The 19,342-nt window shown below is 68.1% G+C and overlaps 2 protein-coding genes across 2 annotated transcripts; both read right to left on the bottom strand.

Moving 5' to 3' along the window:
* Positions 1-381: 381 nt before the first annotated feature.
* GLI1 (GLI family zinc finger 1) lies at positions 382-16,262 on the bottom strand. The gene is made up of 12 exons (XM_039389102.1): positions 16,100-16,262; positions 7,121-7,279; positions 6,938-7,015; positions 6,582-6,777; positions 6,260-6,413; positions 5,985-6,089; positions 5,734-5,874; positions 5,068-5,217; positions 4,739-4,903; positions 4,181-4,429; positions 3,542-3,821; positions 382-2,950 (listed from the first exon to the last, which is right to left on the bottom strand). Exons 2-12 carry the CDS (start codon positions 7,215-7,217, stop codon positions 759-761), a joined length of 3,807 nt encoding a protein of 1,268 aa, XP_039245036.1. The 5' UTR covers positions 7,218-7,279; positions 16,100-16,262; the 3' UTR covers positions 382-758.
* On the bottom strand, positions 15,000-17,524 carry LOC113991237 (formin-like protein 5). The gene is made up of 3 exons (XM_027727368.1): positions 17,135-17,524; positions 16,100-16,187; positions 15,000-15,019 (listed from the first exon to the last, which is right to left on the bottom strand). The coding sequence occupies exons 1-3, from the start codon at positions 17,522-17,524 to the stop codon at positions 15,000-15,002; spliced, it is 498 nt and encodes a 165-aa protein (XP_027583169.1).
* Between the last annotated feature and the right edge of the window lie 1,818 nt (positions 17,525-19,342).

Below are 19,342 nucleotides of genomic sequence, written 5' to 3'. Positions count from 1 at the left end.
TGAAGCCACAAATCACTTTTTAACCAGTTTTGCCCGCTCTGGGCTCCAGGAACAGCCCAAAACCACCCCCGGGATGCCCTGGATCCCTGAGCCAGAGGGGGGGAGCTGCTGCCAGGGGGCATCGGGCCCAGGGGACCAAGGGGGGGTCCGGGGGTCCCATCCAACCCCCCGGGCCAGGGCGAGGGGTGACAAAGGACACGGTCACAGTCCCCTGAGAAAGGGTTTAATTGGGGGGGCACTGCTGGTGCTCTCACGGACGGGAGGTTGGGGGGACCCCCCAGACAGACAGACATTATGAACACTATGTACAGGCCCCCCCCGCCCCATCCCTGGGGATCTGCCCCCCCCGGAGCAGGAGGGGGGGGTTTGCAGTCTGGACAGACTGGGATTTGGGGTGGGGGGCAGTGGGAACACCGGGATGGGGCCTGCCCAGGGGGTGGGGGGCTCTTTGGCTTTGGCATTAAGGCTGGGGGGGGGCAGGTGGGACAGGCTCCCAGGCACTGGAAGAAGGGCCCAGTTAAACCAGTTCCCCACCCCAGAGGTGACCTGGGGGGTTGGGGCCGTGTCTGGGACCCAGCAATGTCCCCCCTGAGCGAGGGTGGCAGTCAGAGCCTGGAGAAGGGGGGGGGTCCAGGGGGGTTCCCCGTCCCCCCCCAGGGCACAAACCCGTGTGTGAGGAGGATTCACGGCTCTGCCCCAACGGGTTGGGCCCCCCCCCAGGTCACGGAGGTGCCACCTGAGGGCAGGTCCCCCTGGTTTCAGGACAGGGAGTTGAGGAAGTGGCTCTCCCCTGCCAGTGTGCTCAGCATGGAGCTCATGTCCCCCACTGCCATGTTGGCACCCCCGGGCGAGGGCAGCAGGAGCCCCCCGGCCGGGCTGGGGGGGCCGGGCAGCGCCGGGGGGGGCTCCTCGTCCTCCACGATGGCAGCGAAGTCAAGGTGCGTGTTCTCCAGGTCCAGGGAGTCGAGGCTGTTGGCCACCTGCTCCCCCGAGTCCAGGTAGTAACAGGAGGTGCCTTTGAGTCCCTCCGAGCTGCCGCCGTAGTGCCCGGGACCCCCACAGCTCGCTGCCACGTGGCCCAGCAGCTTGTGCCCGCCTTTGCCCACCTGCCCGTGGGTGCTCTGGCCCGGGTAGTACCCCGGGGGGTTGCCAGGCCCCTCGGGCACGGGGCGGGCGGGGGGTAAGCGCAGCAGGTGCCGGGAGTTGGTGTCCACCCCGTCGTAGCCGGGCCCCGGCTGTGCCAGGCTGTAACTCAGGCCGCTCGGGTGACCCGGCGGCTTCGGGCCACCTGGGGGGTGTGGGACCATCTCGGGGTTGAAGCACGGGGGGCTCAGGAGGTGCTGGGGCTCCGCCAGGCCCTGCAGGTGATCGGGTTTGGGTTGGTACCCGCAGTACCTGGGGCTGCCGTACGGCGGTGCCGGCACGGCCTGGCACTGCCCGGGCTCGCCGCCCAGCCCCGTGCCAGGTGCCCCTCCCTTGGAGGGGGGCTGCTCCCCCCACATCAGCGCCTGCTGGGCCTCCACGTAGCTCCGGACCATCACTTCTTTGGTCTGCAGGGTGGGGGTCTGGGCTCTGCGGGCGCCCGGGCTGGCGATGCCCATGTACCCGCCCGGCGCCGGTCCCGCAGGGGGGTACCCGCCCGGCCCCACGTCCATGGCGTGGCCAAAGGCCGGGGGGGGCAGCGGGGGCCCGGCCAGTTTGGCGCCGGGGCAGGGAGCGAGTGCTGGGGCGGGCGCCGGGTATCGCTGCTCGGATTTGATCTGCAGTCGGTAAGAGCGGTGCCCCCCGGGAAATCCGCCGTCCTGGCACGAGCTCGCCAGTTTGGGGTGCTGCCCACAGGAACTGGCGTGGGGGTACTCGGTGCTCTGATGGGGACAGTGTGGCCCGGACACGGTGGCGGCGACGCTTTGCCCGGAGCTCATGTCCAGCGTGCCCGGGGCGGGTCCTTCCCAAGGCACTGGCATGGCCCCATTCCCAGCTGGCAAACTGGGGAAGTGCTGGTTCATCTGGCACTGCGGGAGGGAGAACTCGGGCTGCAGCAGCCCCTCCTCCATGTCCCCGGGCGTGCCCCCCATGGTCCGCTGAGCGCCGTAGATGCCACCCTGGAGCTCCACGCCGGGGCACGGGAAGCTCTCCTCGGGATAGCTCAGGTACTGCTCCATCTCCAGCAGGCCGGGCTCGGGGCCGGGGCCCCCCACGCTCTCCAGGAAGACGTTCTCGGTGATGCTGGGGGGCCGGGGGGAGAAGCTGTGGCGCTGCAGGTTGGCCTCGGAGCCGCCCAGGGGCTGCAGCGCCGTCCTGCCCGCGCCCGGCGCGCTCACGTTCCCCACGCTCTTAAACCGCTGCACCCTGGGCACGGCCGGAGGCTTGGCCACGGTCCGGGCGGGGTCGCTCGCCCGCCGGACGCCGTGCCGGGGCACCAGGCGAGGGGGCACGGCGCCCGGGTAGCCGGGGCGGTCGTTGGAGCTGTGCCTTCGCGGCAGCCCGTTGGGCACGCAGCGGGGCCCGGGGTATCCCGCGGGCACGGGGCCGCCCGGGGCCGCCCGCTCCACGCCGGGCAGAGGGGTCGGGGGGGGCCCGCCCGTGGCCGCGGCATATTTGGCCTTGAGGCGGTAGCGCTGGGCCGGGGTGAGGTTGCCCACCCCCGGCAGGGCCCCGCACGGGCCGGCGCCGCTGGAGCGCCGCGACTCGTCGGGAGAGGCCGTCGGGTCGTAGCCGTCGGCCGGGCACGGCCCGCCGGGCATCGCCGCCCCCTCGGCCGGGCACGGCGGGTACGGGGACACCAGGGACGAGCGGCGGCTCACGGTGTAGGCGGAGCTGACGGTGCTGGTGCCGCTGCTCCGGCGCTCGCCCAGGGCCACCAGCCCCAGCTCCGCCGCCGACAGCTCCGCGATGCGCCGGTGAGAGGCCGGGGGGGGCACCGGGAGCCCGGGCACCTCCCCGGGCAGGCCTGGGGGAGAGAAGGAGGAGTTACCCCGCGGGATGTGGCTCTTCCCTGGTCAGACCCCGGCGAGGACAGGGAGAAGGTTCCAGAGCAGGCAACAAAGAGGGGCAGAGGCTCATTTAGGTTGGAGAGATCGTTGAATCCTGGAATGGTTTGGGTTGGGAGGGATCTTAAAGACCATCCAGTTCCACCCCCTGCCCTGGGCAGGGACACCTTCCACTAGACCAGGTTGTTCCAACCAGACCTTGAACGCTCCCAGGGCTGGGGCAGCCACAGCTCCTCTGGGCAAGCCATGCCAGGGCCTCCCCACCCTCCCGGGGAGGAACTTGTCCCCAGTATCCCATCTCACCCTCCCCTCTGGCAGTGGGAAGCCACTCCCCCTTGTCCGGGCACTCCAGGCTTTTGTCCAAAGTCCTTTTCCAGCTCTCCTGGAGCCCCTTTAGGCACTGGAAGGGGCTCCAAGGTCTCCCCAGAGCACAGTGGGGTTCGCCACTAATAACAGGAACGTTTGGAACCCTCTGGCTGCCCCCCAGAGCTCTCCACGCAGTTCCCATGGGATGGCTCCCTCACCCCAGTGGGAGGGCACCCCGGGCTCACCGGCTCCAGGGATGGGTGGCAGGTTCAGGCCCTTGGAAGCCGCGGGTTTCCTCAGCTGCTTCAGTTTGTCGATGCGAAGGTTCTCCAGCTTGTGGAGGGCCATGAGCCCCGAGGTGCCCATGGGCTCCCCGGGCACCACGTCCTCCAGCGTGGACAGGTCCTCGTAGCTGCCACCAGCGTTCCCTGCCATCTCCACGCCGCTGTCGTTGTTGGTGGTGCTGCCCAGGGGCGAGTGGTCACTGCTGCAGGACGACTGCCCGCCCGGGCTGGGCTGCGGCTTCTGGGGGGAGCAGAGCGGGGACCGAGGGAGAGGGGGTCACTACGCTTGGAATCAGGGAATCATTGAGGTTGGAAAAGCCTCTGAGACCACCGAGTCAAACCATTAACCCAACACTGCCACGTCCACCACTAATCACGTCCCCAGGTGCCACATCCACACGATTCCTGAACACTTTCAGGGATGGGCCCTCCACCACTCCCTTGGGCAGCCCCTTCCGACGCCTGGCAACCCTTTCCACAAAGAAACTTTCCCTGATACATCCGACTTAAATCTCCCCTGGCACAACTTGAGGCTGTTTCCTCTTGCACTATCACCCGGGGGTGACCCCCCACCACCACCACCCCCCCCCAGCTCCTCACCAAGGCCAGGTCGGGCACCAGGAGTTTCCCGTCGTCCTTCCGGGCCTCGCCGGGGCCGTTCGTGTCCTTCTCCTGCTTCATGTCCAGGGGGGCGCTGGGGGTGGGCAGCGCCCGGCCCGGCCCCACGTCCCCCCGGTGCTTCTTGGTGACGTGGGCGTCGGGGCCGTGCACGGTCTTCACGTGTTTCCGCAGGGAGCTGGGGTCCGTGTAGCGCTTGGTGCAGCCGGGAATCTTGCACACGTACGGCTTCTGCCCGGGAGCACCGGCGGGCACGGAGCGGGGTCAGCTCCGACCACAGCCCCCTCCCCTAAAGCAAAACCCCCTCCCCTTCCCTCTGGATCAAAGAGGGGGAGTGCCCTCGGGTGAGTCCCCTCGGTGGGTGAGCTCAGGGAGGCTCCCCAGGAGCGGGATAAAGGGATCCCGGCGGGAATGCCGGTGACCGAGGGGGCATTTAGAGCAGGCAAAGAGGGAGTTGGGGCGCACAGGGTTGAAAAGGAGGGATGTGGGGAGCTGTTGGAGGGCGGGAGCGACGCAGAGGAGCCCGAGGTGGGGCCGTACCTCGTTGGAGTGGGTGCGGTTCTGGTGCTTGGCGCGGTCGGAGGCGTTGGAAAAGGCCTTGTTGCAGCCCTCGTGCTCACACACGTAGGGTTTCTCCCCCGTGTGCGAGCGCAGGTGAGTCTTGAGGTTCTCCAGGCGGGAATAGGCCTTGTTACAGCCCTCGAACTGCGGGAGAGCGGGGTGGGACACGTCACCCCCCACCCCACCCACGGCACGTCCACCCCGGACACGCATCCCGCCTGCCACACACGGACCCGCTCCTATTCCACCCTCTCACCCCCCGTTTTCCCGGCTCACCGAGCATTTCTGAGGGATTTTGGGCATCTCACCGTGCACTTGTGAGGTTTCTCGCCCGTGTGACGCCGCATGTGCACCACCAGCATGTACTGAGCCTTGAAGGGCCTCTGCTCCCGGGAACAGGCTGCCCAGTGGCACACGAACTCCTTCTTCTCCCCGTGGATGTGCTCGTTGTTGATGTGCTGAGGAGGGAGAGGGGCGTCACTGGTGGCACCGGGGAGGGGGACAAGGGACAGGGAGATACAGGAACATCGTGGGAGAAAGGGATGTAGAGGGACTGGGATGGCAGGAAGGGACATAAAGGGACTGGGATAGCGGGTGGAGACACCCGAGTCTGGGGAAGACAGGTCAGGTGGTGTTTGGAGGAGACAGAGGACACAGGGGATGTTTGGGGGCTACTTCGGAAGGGCCGGGAGCAGAGGGGTCACAGAGGGGTCACAGAGGCTTAAGGGTGGTCAGGGGGATACAGGAGATTTTGGGGAAGGAGAGCTGGAGCAAAGGAGGGAGTCTGGAAGCGGCTGAGGAGGAGGATGCACATCCCTCCCTGCCCAGGGAGCGACTTTCAGCATCACGGTGAGTCCCCGGGGCAGGTGGTGGGAACTGGGAGCAGGAATCGTGGGCTGCTCCGGGGGGGCGTCACACAGGGCAGCCCGAGGGCAGATTTTGGGGTGGGGGCACCCCGGCAGCCCCCGACTCACGTGCACCAGCTGCTCCTGCGTGTCGAACTCCTTGGCACAGCCGTCCCAGTAACAGTTGGTCTCGTACACGGCCTCGCACTCGGCCTTCCCGTCCTCCTTCTCCAGCTCCTCCCGGACATCCAGCATCCCCAGCAGGGGGTCCTGGGGGAGCACGGCCAGGTGAGTTCTCCAGGTGAGCACCCACGGGAGCGGTGCTGGGACTGTGGAGCCCCGGGGACGTGGGGGGGGGGGTCCCCCAGCCCGGGACGTACCTGGGTGCCCGTGGACGCCGGGCTGGAGATGTCACCCTCGGATCGCTCCTCTGGGAATTTGGCAGTCAGGGGGCTGCTCAGGCTCCACTCCAGCTTCAGCTGCTGCTGGGGCCAGGAGAGCAGGGAGGGGTCAGCACCGAGATTCCCTCCGGAATGTGGTTCGGGGGATGCATCCTTACAGGGATACACCCCCCCATGGATGCCCCAACGACAGGGATGCCCAGGGCTGACACGGCTCCCACGGATCCCCGGCCCACAGGGATCCCCCTCCTCACCTGGCAGTGTTTGAGGGCCCCACGAGCAGGGGGGTGGTGCAGTAGCCCCGGGCGTGTGGGCAGGGGCTCGTGGGAGCTGCAGGGAGGGGGGGGTGTGTACAGGTGACCTTGGCCCTTCTGCTGCCCGGGTGGGCTCTGGTACCCCAGGGACGGGCTGTGGAGAGCAAAGGGACGAGTGGGTGACACCGTCAGGGGACAGGATTGAGGGCTCCGTGAGCAAACACCCCGGCCCCCGGCTCTCCAGGCACTCCCCGAGGTGGGAAGGGGCACTCGGGCTCCGGGCCAGGCTCCCACCCGCGGGGGTCTGAGGGCAGGTGCCCACCTGATGGTGCTGATGGAGAGGTGCCCGTAGGAGCCGCCGGCGGAGGCGCAGCGGGAGTTGATGAAGGCGACGAGGGAGTTGGGAGAGGTTCGGATCACGGTCTGCAGGTCGATGCTGGAGTCGGACAGGGGGGAGATGGACAGCGCCCGCTTCTTCCCCAGCTTCCCCGCGCCGCGGGGCGTGGAGAACCGGGAGCCTGGGAGGGCAGAGCGGGGGGCACCGCCCTCAGCGGGGGGCTGAGCACCCCCCCCCAGGGACACACACCTGAGCGGGCCAGTTCGCTCTGGATTTAGGAGAAAAGAGACGCCGAGCCCCCCCGTGAAACCCCCACGGCCCCCCCAAAACCGGACACTCACCATCACCGGGGTGTTCGGCCCCTGGTGCCAGCCCATACCCGCGGTGCCCGGGCTGGTGGCACACGGGGAAATCGAGGCCTGGAGGAGGGAGGACAGATGAGTTGGACGGGACAGAGGGACCCCCGGAGCACCCCTGACCCTGGGGGGGTGAAGGCAGAGCCTGGGCCCCCCCGTATGACCCACCTGGTGGTCCCGGGGCGGCGGGGGCTGGCACGTGGGGGGGGCGCAGGCAGCAGTGCTCGCTGTAGCCGGCGGCCGGGGGTCCGGCGGGGTCGAACATCTCTCGGTGGGGCCCGGGGGGGGTCTCAGGGGCGCATCGGGGCGGCGGCGGGGCCCGGGGGGCTGTGGGGAGGGACGGGGGGGGGGAAGGCGGAGTGGGTTTGGCCGCCAGGGGGCGCCACAGGACGCGGGACCCCCCCCGGGAGCGGAGACCCCCCCACCCCCCCGGGGTGATTTAAACTAAAATAGGGGAGATTTGGGGGTGTTGGGAAGAAATTCCTCCCTGGCACGGGGTGCCCAGGGGAGCTGTGGCTGCCCCTGGATCCCTGGGAGTGCCCAGCTTGGACACTTGGAGCAGCCCGGGCTGGTGGAAGGTGTCCCTGCCCAGGGCAGGGGGTGGGACTGGATGGGCTTGACGGTTTCTTCCAACCCCAAACCATCCCGGGATTCTACGAAATGGGAAAACGAGGCACAGCTGGAACCATTCCCGGGCCGAGGACCGGAGCTGGCTCCCCGCTCCTCTCTCCCCGCGGATCCTCCACAGGTCCCACCCAGCCCTGCCTTGCCCGCGGGTCCCCACCCTGCCCACGGGTCCCCACCCTGCCCTGGTCCCACCCACACACCGTGCCCCTGCCCAGGGGCTCAGCCCAGCCCACCGTGGATCCCTGAGGTCCTGCCCTGAGCCCGGTCCCACCCCCACCCAGGGCCACCGTCCTGCCCCCGATCCACCCCCAGGTCACCGTCCTGCCCCCCAGCCCCATCCCCACCCGCAGCCACCAGCCTGTCCCTCATCCGCTCCTTCTCACGGCCGTGTCCTGCCCCCCACCCCTCCACCGCCCCACCCCGGTCCCTGTCCCGCCCCGAGACCCCCGAGGGCTGACACGAAGGACAGAGGAGCAGGAGAAGCCACCGCAGGACGAGGCAGATGTGGGTGGCACTGGGGACAAGGGCTCCTGCCCCCTCAGCCTCCCCCTCTGAGACGGAGGGAATCGCCCCAAACGAGGGGTCTGGGGGAGTGGGAGCCCCTCACCCCGCTGGGAAAAGTGCTGGGTCGCGTTTGGAGCAGGGGGGGGCGAGGGGGGCGGCAATTCTTCCGCATGAGTTGCCCCTTTGAAAGCTCGTCTCGGGGCTTTGTGAGAGTGTCAGGCAGGAAGAATGGGGGGGGGGCAGCGGGGCAGGCAGAGGGGAGGGGGCTGCCCGGGACCGTGGTGGAACTGGGGAGGGAAAGGGGGAACGGGAGATGAGGAGGAACCAGGGGGCAGAGGAGGGGGGGGTCTCACCTGCCCGCTGGACCCTGGGCCTCACAGGAAAGTTTGGGGATTAGCCCCAGGGGAGCTCCTGCCTGACCCCTCACCCTGCCAGGCCAACGGCGGGCACAGAGGGAGAGGGGGCTGCACCCACCCCCCAACTCCACAGACCTGGGGGGGGGGGCTTGCAGGGACACCTTCCACCAGCCCAGGGTGCTCCAAGCCCAGTCCAAGCTGGCCTTGGAGGGCACTTCCAGGGCCTGGCACACGGAGCACACGGAGCACACACATGTGCACGGCGTGTCACCTCACGTGGGGAACACACGGACGTGCAGCACCTCAGCACCCCCAGTTCCCACACCACCTCCCTGCCTGGGGCTGTGTTCCCCCTGTGCCCCCTCCAGCACCTCCTGTGCCCCCCGGGGGCAGGTTTTGGGGGCTCTGGTGCCCCACACCCACCGAGGTGCAGTGATGGGTGAGGGTCTCACCGTGCCGAGGCACCGCTGGGTGCAGGCAGGGAGAGGTTTGGTGAGCAGAGCCAGCCTGGCAAGGCGGGTGCCAGGAGGGCGTCAGGTGGGTGCGACGCAGTGCCACGACCCCCCAGTCCCCCACATCCCCCCACCGAGCACTGGCACAGGACACCGGGGGGCTGCACAGCACCAAACCCACCCGAACCCCACCGGGCCCCGGGACGCTCCCCCCGACTCCTGGGGTCCGCAGGGGCTCCCCGAAGGCCGGCGGCCCGCCCCGAGCCGAGGGGGCTGGATGGGGCCGGGAAGGCCGGGAGCCAATGGGAAGCAACGGGAAGCAATGGGAACCATCCGGCGTCTCGCCCACCGCCGCGCTCGCCTCCCCCGCCGGCCGCACACCGCCACGGCCCACCCAAGTCGCAGCCTTTGGGCATAAATTTGAGAGCCAGGCGCAGGCGGGATGAGGGGAATCTTCCCTCGCTCTCCTCCTGCCAAGAAACTCAAACTGAAACACATTCCTGCTCCTCTCTGCCAAGAAAACCAGGAGCGCAGCCAGCGGCGGGAGCTCTCGGAGCAGGGCTGGCTCCAGACGCCGAAACGCGGCGCGGGAGGGGGGTCAGGGCTGGCCGCCCCCCTCCCCCCCAGCTCCTCGCCTTTTATTTCCTGCAAACACATCTAAAATCTGTCATCTGGCTCCAGTTTCCTGAGGACACTGGGGAACGGGGTGGGGGGGAGAGGGAAGGAGACGGAGGAGGAGAAGGCAGGGGGGGAAAGGGGATGGAGGGAGCTCGCGGCGCAGGACAGCGTGGGGACGGTGACACCGAGGGGTGGTGGGAGCAGAGAGGCCCCAAAAGTGAGGGGTGGTGGGAGCAGAGAGGCCCCAAAAGTGAGGGGTGGTGGGAGCAGAGAGACCTCCCCGGTGCCGGGTGATGGAGCAGGGCCGGTGGGAAGGAGGGAGAGGCAGGAGTGGGCACGGATGGCCTCCCACCCTGTGACGGGGCAGCCCCCCACCCTGGCACCCCACTGCACCCCGGGGTGGGGCAGACCACCCGCCCCGTCTCCCCGTGACGCTGCAGACCCCACCCCGGGTCCCACCCGCGCCGGGAACGCTCCTGTTCCCCCCCACCCGCGGCGGTGGGTGCAGGGGTGGGTCCAGCAGGGCCCCCCCCCCAGCCCAGCCCCCGGGGGTGACGGGGGGTCCCCGAGCCCCCAGCCCCGGCAGGGTTAACCCTCCCCGGAGCCCCACTGGGGAGGAATGTGATGTCAGGGCTGGATTAGCCCCCGCGGGCCCGGAGCTGTGTGTGGCACAATCCATCACCCGCCGGCACAGCCCCCGGCGTGGGGGGCCGGGGGGGCCCGGGGGGGCTGCGTGCGTGGGGCAGCCGTGCTGCTGTCGGGGCCTGTGTGAACACACGTGTTCTGTGTGTGTGCACACGTGTTCTCTGTGTGTCTGTGTGTGTGCACCATGAACACATGTGTTCTGTGTGTGTCTGCGTGTGTGCACACGTGTTCTCTGTGTGTGTGCACCATGAACACATGTGTTCTCTGCATGTCTGTGTGTGTGCACACGTGTTCTCTGTGTGTGTGCACCATGAACACACGTGTTCTCTGTGTGTCTATGTGTGAGCACACATGTTCTCTGCATGTCTGTGTGCGCACATGTGTTCTCTGTGTGTCTGTGTGTGTGCAGCATGAACACACATGTTCTCTGTGTGTCTGTGTGTGAGCACACATGTTCTCTGTGTGTCTGTGTGTGTGCCCCGGCGTCTGGGGTCACGGGGCAGTTGTTCTGGGGGGCAATGCCAGCCTGGTGACACCGAGGGGTGGTGGGAGCGGAGACCCCCCGAAATGGTGGGAGAGAGACTGTGGGAAGGAGGGAGACACACGTGGGCACTGACAGCCCTGGAGTGTTTGGACTCACGGATACATGTGGGATGTGCACACATGTGGGATGTGCACACATGTGGGATGTGCACGTGTGTGTGTGGGGGGGGAGCTCCAACAGCCAAGGGAGGGCCCAGTCACCCCAAATCCTCACTGAGGGAGGAGCGAGGGAGGGCCAGAGCAGGGAGAAGAGGCAGACAGAGAGCAGGGCGTGGTGGTGTGGCAGGGGCCAGGGTGGGGACACACCCCTGAAGACCCCTTTGTACCCTTTTCACCCCCTCAGGAGAGGCAGTGTCTCCCCCGGAGTAGGTAACCCCCCCAGCCCACCATGGGCACAGCCACCCCTGGCAGCCCCAAGATCACCCAACCCCAACCCCTGAGCCCGACCCCACCCCTGGGCTGCAAGTCTCGTGGCTGGCAGAGACCTTCCAGCTCCCCCTTGCCAGCGACAGTCCAGGACCACGGGGACACGTCCCAGCTCCCTGCCAGGACAGGGGGGCCTGGCAGGGTCACCCCACTCCTCCCAGCTGGGATGTCCCCCCGGTGCTGCACAGCAGGGAGATGCCCCCCTGGAACAAGCCCCTTTTCCCTGCCCCAGGCCCCCAGGCTGTGCTCAGAGCTGCTTCCCCTGACCCCACACGTTTCTGGACTCGGCCTCCAGCAGAAGCAACGTGCAGACCCCCCACCTGCCACCCCTGACCCCCCCTTAGGCCGGGCTTTAGGGCCAGCCCAGCCCCTCTGCATGGGGCAGCTAATCTGGCCAGGCCCACGGCCCCACAAAGCACATCGCTTCAGGTTCAGGGGGTCTGAAAGGGGACGACTCAGGGTCATGATCCCATGCTGGTGGGGGCTGCTGAGCTCGTTCCAAGGTGGTCCCTGGCCTGGAAAAGCTGAGAAGGGGAAGAAGCAGCTTCGGGGAACGTGGAGGGAAAGGGGCAGAGACGTCCCTGCCAGGACAGGCTCGGGACATCCCCCGCTCCATCCGCCCTCCCCCGGCCCCGTCACAAGTCCTCATTCCCCACCTGATCCCGAAATTCTTCCCTGCCCTTCGCACCACTCCCAGGGAGGACAGGAGGTCCCTCCCCGGGCCACTCACCCCTCCAGGTGTCCCCCAGCACCCCAACGCCGCAGCTCAGGGGGCAAACCCATCCACCCCTCGCTCCCGCGGGCACCCACACCCACCCGGGGCCGTGCCCTGACACGTCCCCGGACACGTTAACACAGGCTGGAACACAGGCTGCCACACGTGTGCCTCGGCAAGGGGAGGGCAGGCAGCCCGATCCTGCGGAGCCAGGGCAGGGATAACCCACGGAGGGGGGCTGCAGGCTCCTGTTCCCCCCGGGCAGGAGGGACCCCCGGCCCTCCAGCACAGCAGAACCGCTCAGGAGGCCGGGGCAGGCCGGGCAGGGGCGGGGGGGGCTCCATAGGTGGTCCCTGGGCAGGCGGGCGACCGTCGCTGTGCGTTGTTTGCTTTGGCCCCCAGCACACGCTGCCCCCCAAATCCCTCCCCTACAGCCACTTCCCGACCCCCACCTTCACCAGGCCGGGTGGGGAAAAGGTTTTGGGGTGAGGGCAAGGGGGGCACACGCACGGCAGCAGCTGCTACAAGGAATTTTTATGCCTCCCTCTTCCTCCCCAGCGCTGGAGGGAAGCAGCAACACGGAACATGTGGGACCCATAAAAGCTCTGAGTCACGGCTGTGGGAGCCCCCCTGGCAGGCCCTGCTCCTTCCCATGGCATCGAGCATCATCCCATGCCAGCACCGAGGGACGCAGGGGCTGGGGACATCCTGCCCATCCTGCCATCCCGAGGGGTCGGAGTTCGGACAGGGCAGGCAGCGGAATCCATCCTCCTGCTGCAGTCAGGGGACTCACACTGGGCCTGTTCCCACTCCAGCAGCTCTGTCCTGCAGGATCCCTCCAAAGATGGGAAGAGGAGGATGTGCAGGACCCGGCAGGGACTCCGGCATCCATTAAAGGATGGGATATATGACAGGAATCCTGTTAATCTGTGGAAATGCCTGTGGCTTGATGTGCTGAGCACGGAGCAAGGCAGCACCCTTGGGGATTTAGGGAGCTTCCTGGGGCAGGAGACCCCTCTGTCTGCTGAGAGGTGGTGGAATGAGTGTCCTTGGGCTGTTCCCGAAATCCCCAGCCATCCTTCTCCTGCTGGGATACATTTGTCTCTCCTGAAGTATCTGCCCCGAGTGATGGTGGCCTGTTCCTTGGCTGGAGACCTACTCTGTCCCCACAGAGCAACCCCATCCCCCTGAGGACGTCCTCTGCCCCCCTGGGGGCACCAGACAGGGCTCTCTTTCCCTAAATCCGGGCTGGGAGTTGGACAGTGGGGCTTCCACATCTGGAAACACCCCCCAGCCTCACCCCGGACACAGCAGAGCTGAAACCCGACTCTGCTTTGCCGCTCGTTCCCACTCCGAGGCAGCTCTTTCCTTTTATTTTATCAGCTGTTCCCCTCGTTATCCTGCAGCTTCCCAAGGGCTGGGATGTGCCAGAGGGACTGAGGTGGGCACACACTCGCTCTGCTCCCGTCGGGAACCCTCAGCCTCGTGACCAGCCATCCAACTGCTGGCCCTGGGCGGGGACCCCCAAAAATCCCACCACGAGCGCGGGATTGAGCCGTGCACACGTGAACACACAGGTACACACGGGAACACACATGTACACATGGGAACACACGTGTACACACGGGAACACACGTGTACACATGGGAACACACGTGTACACACATGAACACACACGTACACACGGGAACACACGTGTACACATGGGAACACACATGTACACACGGGAACACATGTGTACACATGGGAACACACATGTACACACGGGAACACACACGTACACACGTGAACACACAGGTACACACGTGAACACACAGGTACACACGGGAACACACAGGTACACACGGGAACACACGTGTGCACATGGGAACACACGTGTACACACGGGAACACACGTGTACACACAGGAACACACATGTACACACGGGAACACACGTGTACACATGGGAACACACATGTACACACGGGAACACACATGTACACATGTGAACACACATGTACACACGGGAACACACGTGTACACATGGGAACACACGTGTACACACATGAACACACACGTACACACGGGAACACACATGTACACACGGGAACACACGTGTACACATGGGAACACACATGTACACACGGGAACACACGTGTACACATGGGAACACACGTGTACACATGGGAACACACATGTACACACGGGAACACATGTGTACACATGGGAACACACGTGTACACATGGGAACACACACGTACACACGGGAACACATGTGTACACACGTGTACACACGTGTACAGGGGGCACCTGTGCGGGTGTGGGGATGTGCAGGGTGTGCACACACGTGCAGCAGGTTGGAGTGGTGGGAAGAGCAGCGTTCCCAGGGATAAGGGGCTGGCACTGTGGGTGTCACTCACGGCAGGAGCACTGACCGAAGGGCCCTCGTGTTTTCCAGCCTATCCACCCTCAGAATCAGGGAATCATGGAATCATTAAGGTCGGGAAAAGCCCTCCAAGATCATCGAGTCCAACCACTAGGCCAGCACTGACAGGGCCACCCCTGCCCCATGTCCCCAAGTGCCACATCCACATGTTTTCTGAACAATTCCAGGGACGGCGACTCCACCACTGCCTGTTCCAGCGCCCGACTGCCCTTTCAGGGAAGGAATTTTCCCTAATATCCAACCCAAACCTAACGTGGTGCAAATTCCCAGGTTCTGGACAGCGAGCCACGGATCCCACTCGGAGCCCGAGCTCCGCAGCCGCCTCCCCACAGCCTGTCCCACCCGGACGGCGTCACAAGGTGTCCGCGCTGACTCACTCCCGGGATGGAAACTTCCCTGCTCCAGGGAGATCCTCGCAGCTCAGCCAGCTCCAGCACCGAGTTTGTTCCACCACCTCCCACCAGACCAGCCCTGGGGGCCCGGAGACGCTCGGCTCCCAACCTGCTCCTGACTTTGTGCTCGGCTTTGTGACGGAAAAGACCCTGGAATATGGAGGGGGGACGTGAGGATCCCCCCCAGGCAGCCATTCCCTGTCGCCCACAGAGGCAGCGTCGGCTGGATGCAGCAGGAAAACTGAGAAAGTTTTCCTAGGGCTGAATTTCTGAAGGAGAAACTTCATCCAGCTGCTTCCTCTTCCCTTCCCCCAAAACCCAGTGCCCACCCGCATCCATCGGCTCAGGTTTGCCACACGCAGCCTGTGGAGCAGAGAGGGGGGGAAACTCATGGAATCAGAGTATCCAGCAGCATCTGCCGGGCCCCCAGACTGCTTCCAGGGCTGGGTGCAGGACCCCAGCCGTGGCTGGAGCACCCAGTGGTTTCTCAGTCCCCAAACAGCACTGGAATGTCACAGCCATCCCTCAGCCCCGTCCCCTCCGCCCTCACCATCCTCCCAGGAGAGGTGCAGCCCCCAGACTGTCACCGCAGTGCTGGGTGTCCCCCAAATTCCACAGCCATCCCCCAGCTCTGTCCTCTCCAGCCCCATCCTCCCCGGAGAGGCGCAGCCCCCAGGCCGTCACCGCAGCGTTCGGTGCCACCTCACGGCCTGGCAGGACATCAGGGGACCGGGGACACCCATTGTCCCCGCGCCAACCCCTCGGAGCTGCGCCAGGGCCCCGGGAACAGCGGGCGCTGCCGGTGGGGTCCCTCCGGCCGCTCTGGCCGCGGGGCCGCCCCCGTGCCCTGCCAAAGCTCCCGGGTGCGGGGGCCCGCGAGGTGGGTGCCGGAGCCCTGCGGACACCCCGGCTGGTGGGATACGAGGCTCAGGGTGGCCTGGGGCTGGCAGGGTGGGTGGCACAGCTGGCACAGCCCCCCGGGACGGTCCTGCGGCTGCTGCGTCACCGGGGCCGGGGCAGCAACTTCCACCCGGTCGCTGCTCCCGGTCCAACAGCCCCAGTCCGGACCGAGCCGGCAGCCCCCAGTAGCCCCCAGTAGCCCCCAGTCCCGAGCCAGCCTCCCCTCCGCGGGCTGCCGGGGGCTCCACCGGCCCGGCGCGGCCGTCCCAGCCCACCCACACACACCGACCCACCCAGCCACCCACCGGGAGCTCAAAGCGCGGCGGGAGCGTGCGGGCGTGGGCGGGAGCACGAGGGGACGTGACGGGGCACGCGTGGGGCCGATCCCCTCCGCCCGCCCCGCGTGGCCGGTCCCCCCCGCCGGGAGCCCCGGTGGAGGTCCCGGTTCCCCCCCCCCCGGAGCTCGCGGGACGGCCCGCGGAGGGATCGGCGCCATCCCGGGAGCGGAGCTCCCGCGGCCCGGACCCTCCCGACGGCTCCTACCTCCGGGGGGCTCCGAGCGGACCCAGGCGGGGCGGCGGCTCCGGCGGCTCCGCGTCCCCCGTTCCCCCGGCGGCGGCGGCGGTTCGGTCTGCGAGGGAAGCGGCACATCCAGGGGGGGACGGCGGCTGCCGGGCTGGGGCGGGACGGGACGGGACGGGACGGCTCCCCCCGCGCTCCCCCGGCCCGCCCCGGGCGCCCGGAGAAAGTTACCGGAGGGCGGCGGGGGCGGCGGGTCCCGGCGGGTCCCGCTCCGACTGCGGCGGCGGCGCCGATCGCGCCCGGGACGGAGACCCCGGCCGGGAGCGGCGGCCCCGAAAACCCGGGATGGATCCGGGACACGCACGGCCCCGCGCCCGCGCGCACCCCCCCTCCCCCCCCCACGCGCGCACCGCTCCCGCACGCTCGCCGAGGGCCGGCGGGCACCCCACGCGCGTCCCCGCGCGCAACCGCGGGTCCCGCACGCTCGCGGGGGGCCCCGCGCGCTCACGCGGCTGCGCCCACCCGTGTGAGGGACCGCGCGTGTAAACGCGGACACGCGCACCCGCCGGCGCTCGGCGCTCGCTTGCGGGCGCGGCGCAAACACGCGCGGGGGGCACAGCCCGTGAACACGCGGAGGGGGACAGACGCCGACCCCGCATCCACGCGGGACGCAGCCCGCGCACACGCGGGGTCACGCCCCACGCCAGCCCGCGGCGGGGGACACGGCCCGTTCACACGCACCCGCGGGGGGCACAGGATACACACACACGAACACGCGGGGAGCGCAGCCCACGCACGCGGGGAGGGGACCCCCCAAAGCCCACGCACACGGAGGAGGCACAGCCCAAACACGCGCGGGGGGCACAGCACGTGCACGTGTGGGGGGCAGAGCACACACACACACACACACGGGGGGGGCACCCCCCCAGCCCACGCAGCCGCGGGGAGCACCACACGCAGTCAGGAAGCACGGCCACGCACACGCAGGGTCTGCAGCCCGCACGCGGCGGGCACAGCCCAAACACCCACGGGGGGCACCCCCCCCAGCCCACGCACACGCGGGGGGGGCACGGCCACCAGCCCACGCACACGCGGGGGGGGCACGGCCCGCGCACGGATCATCCCCTGCAGCCCGCACACGCGTGGAGGGAACACCCCCGAGCCCAGGCGGGAGGCAGAGCCCACACACGCTCGGGGGTCCCGTCCCACGCACCCGGGGGGGCCCGGGGGGGGTCGGGGCTGGACCGGGGGGGGGCACGGCCGGGCAGCGCCCCCTGGTGGCCGCGGGCGGGGCCCGTGGTGCTCCCCGCGCCGGTGCCGCCGGTGACCGGGGCGAGCCGCGAAGGTGACGGGGCCGCGCTCCCCGCTGAGCCCGGAGCCGCTTACCGGGATTACCCCGCTGGGGACTCTGCTGGCCCCGGCACTGACCCGTCCTGCCCGCGCCATCACGCACCGCGGGGCGGCCTCACGGCGTGGCCCCCGTCACGGCCGCGGGACCCCCGGGGCAGAGGGACATCGTGGGAACCGCTGTAGGACAGGATTTGAGGACCCCTCAGCTCCCAGCCGGGACCCGCACAATCCACTCCCTGCCTCAGTTTCCCTCCCCACTGTCCCAGCCTGAGATCAGCTCCTTCCCCTGCCGCTCCCCCAGCACGGAGAGGGTGAGGAGGGGTCTCTGCTCCCCGGGAAGCCCCCGGCACACAGGGCAGGTGGCAATGCCGGCAGGGTCCCCCCTTTCCCCTGCCAGGAAGGGGGGGGAACAGCCAGCGGGGTTCTGGATGCCCCCACACTCTGCCACGGTTTGGGTTCCACCTCAGAGGCTCTGAGGTGGGGGCGAGGTGGTGGGTTCAGGTGAGGGGACGGGCTCAGGTGAGGGGACGGGCTCAGGTGAGGGGGTGGGCCCAGGTGAGGGGCTGCCTCCATCCCCGTTTTGTAACGAGCGTTAAGCGGCTCAGCAGCTTTGCCCCTGAGCTGAGTGTGACCCCGGATAAGCTGCCCGGGGTCCGAGCACTCACCCCAAGCCCACCCTCCTCTCCCCACGGGACCATCTGCGCGACCAGACGGCCCCAGGTCCCTTTGGCCACCAGCTCCGAGCCCCTGAGTGCGACCCACAGCAGGGCAGCCCCACCCGGAGCGGCCCTTAACCCCCAGCCCCCCGAGCCCGCCGCGTCCCCCACCCCACGGGTAATCCCGGTCTCCTGTTTGGGAAAGTCAAAGCGGCTCAGAGCAGGGCCAGCTGATCCCCCGGCTTAGGGATTTAGCGGTGCCACCGCAGCCAGCTCGGCACCTCGGGCGCGGGGGCAGCGTGTCAGTGTGTCAGTGAGTCAGCACCTCACGTCCACGCGCGTGGACACCCCCCCACCCACGGGAACGCACTCGGTGCCACGGGGAAAACAGAGGAGAGCTTCCCTTGCCGGCAAAGGAAAACGCGGGTGTGGCGTCCCGGTGGGGACGCTCCCCGCGGCCCCGGACGCTGATTCCACGCGGGAACGCTGATCCGGGGAGGGAACGGGGAGACTCCGGACACCGCACACGACCCCGGGTGCCTCCCGGAGATCCATCTCCCGGCGTGTGCAGGGCAGCACGTGCTCCGGGGACACGGACCGGGGCTGCGGGAGCGCCCGGGGGGGCCGAGGCGTCCTGCAGGTGCCGTTGGCTTTTCCCCACGCCGGGATATTTTGGGAGCGCGGCCATGGCCGCGGTGCCCCGGGGGGATGCCCGCGGCGCTGGCTGATGAAAGCTGCCCTTTGGCCGCTGGCAGGGCCAAGCTGGGAAAGCGAGGGGGGTTTGTCCCCAGATAAAACAGCCCCAAAGTGAGCTTTGAGCGGGCGCTTGCGCAACGGGGACCCCGGGGCAGCGTGTGTGGCATCTCAGCGGGATGAAGGACACCTCCCACCCCGGGAGCATCCCACCCGAATTCCAAACGAGCCTCCCCGTCACCCACCAGACCCTCTGGCTGCAGTGGGGCCGAGACTGGGGTCACTGGGTGGTGTTCAGGGGAGCACACGAGGGGCACAGGGGATTTGCAGTAGGGGCCCAGGATTTGGGGGTGGGCTGTGGCTCAGCGTCTGAGGTCACCTGCCCGGAGCCAGAGCCTCCAGAGCTTTGTTTGGGATTGCTCCAGGTGGAGAACAGAATCTCCAGGTGGGGCAATGCCCCCCAGGACCTGCCCTGCTGGGACACAGCTTGGTTGCTCCCATTACAGGTCACCCCTCTCCAGCCCCCAGTGAGGTGATACCTGGTTCCCAGCCCCCGCCTGATCCC

The sequence above is a fragment of the Pipra filicauda genome, unplaced genomic scaffold (assembly GCF_003945595.2).
Source record: "Pipra filicauda isolate LSUMZ 115617 unplaced genomic scaffold, ASM394559v2 scaffold704_size142039_pilon, whole genome shotgun sequence".
In the NCBI taxonomy this organism is placed as follows: Eukaryota; Metazoa; Chordata; class Aves; order Passeriformes; family Pipridae; genus Pipra; species Pipra filicauda.
Note: the sequence above shows the minus strand (reverse complement) of the source record. Positions and strands in the feature narration are given on the sequence as shown.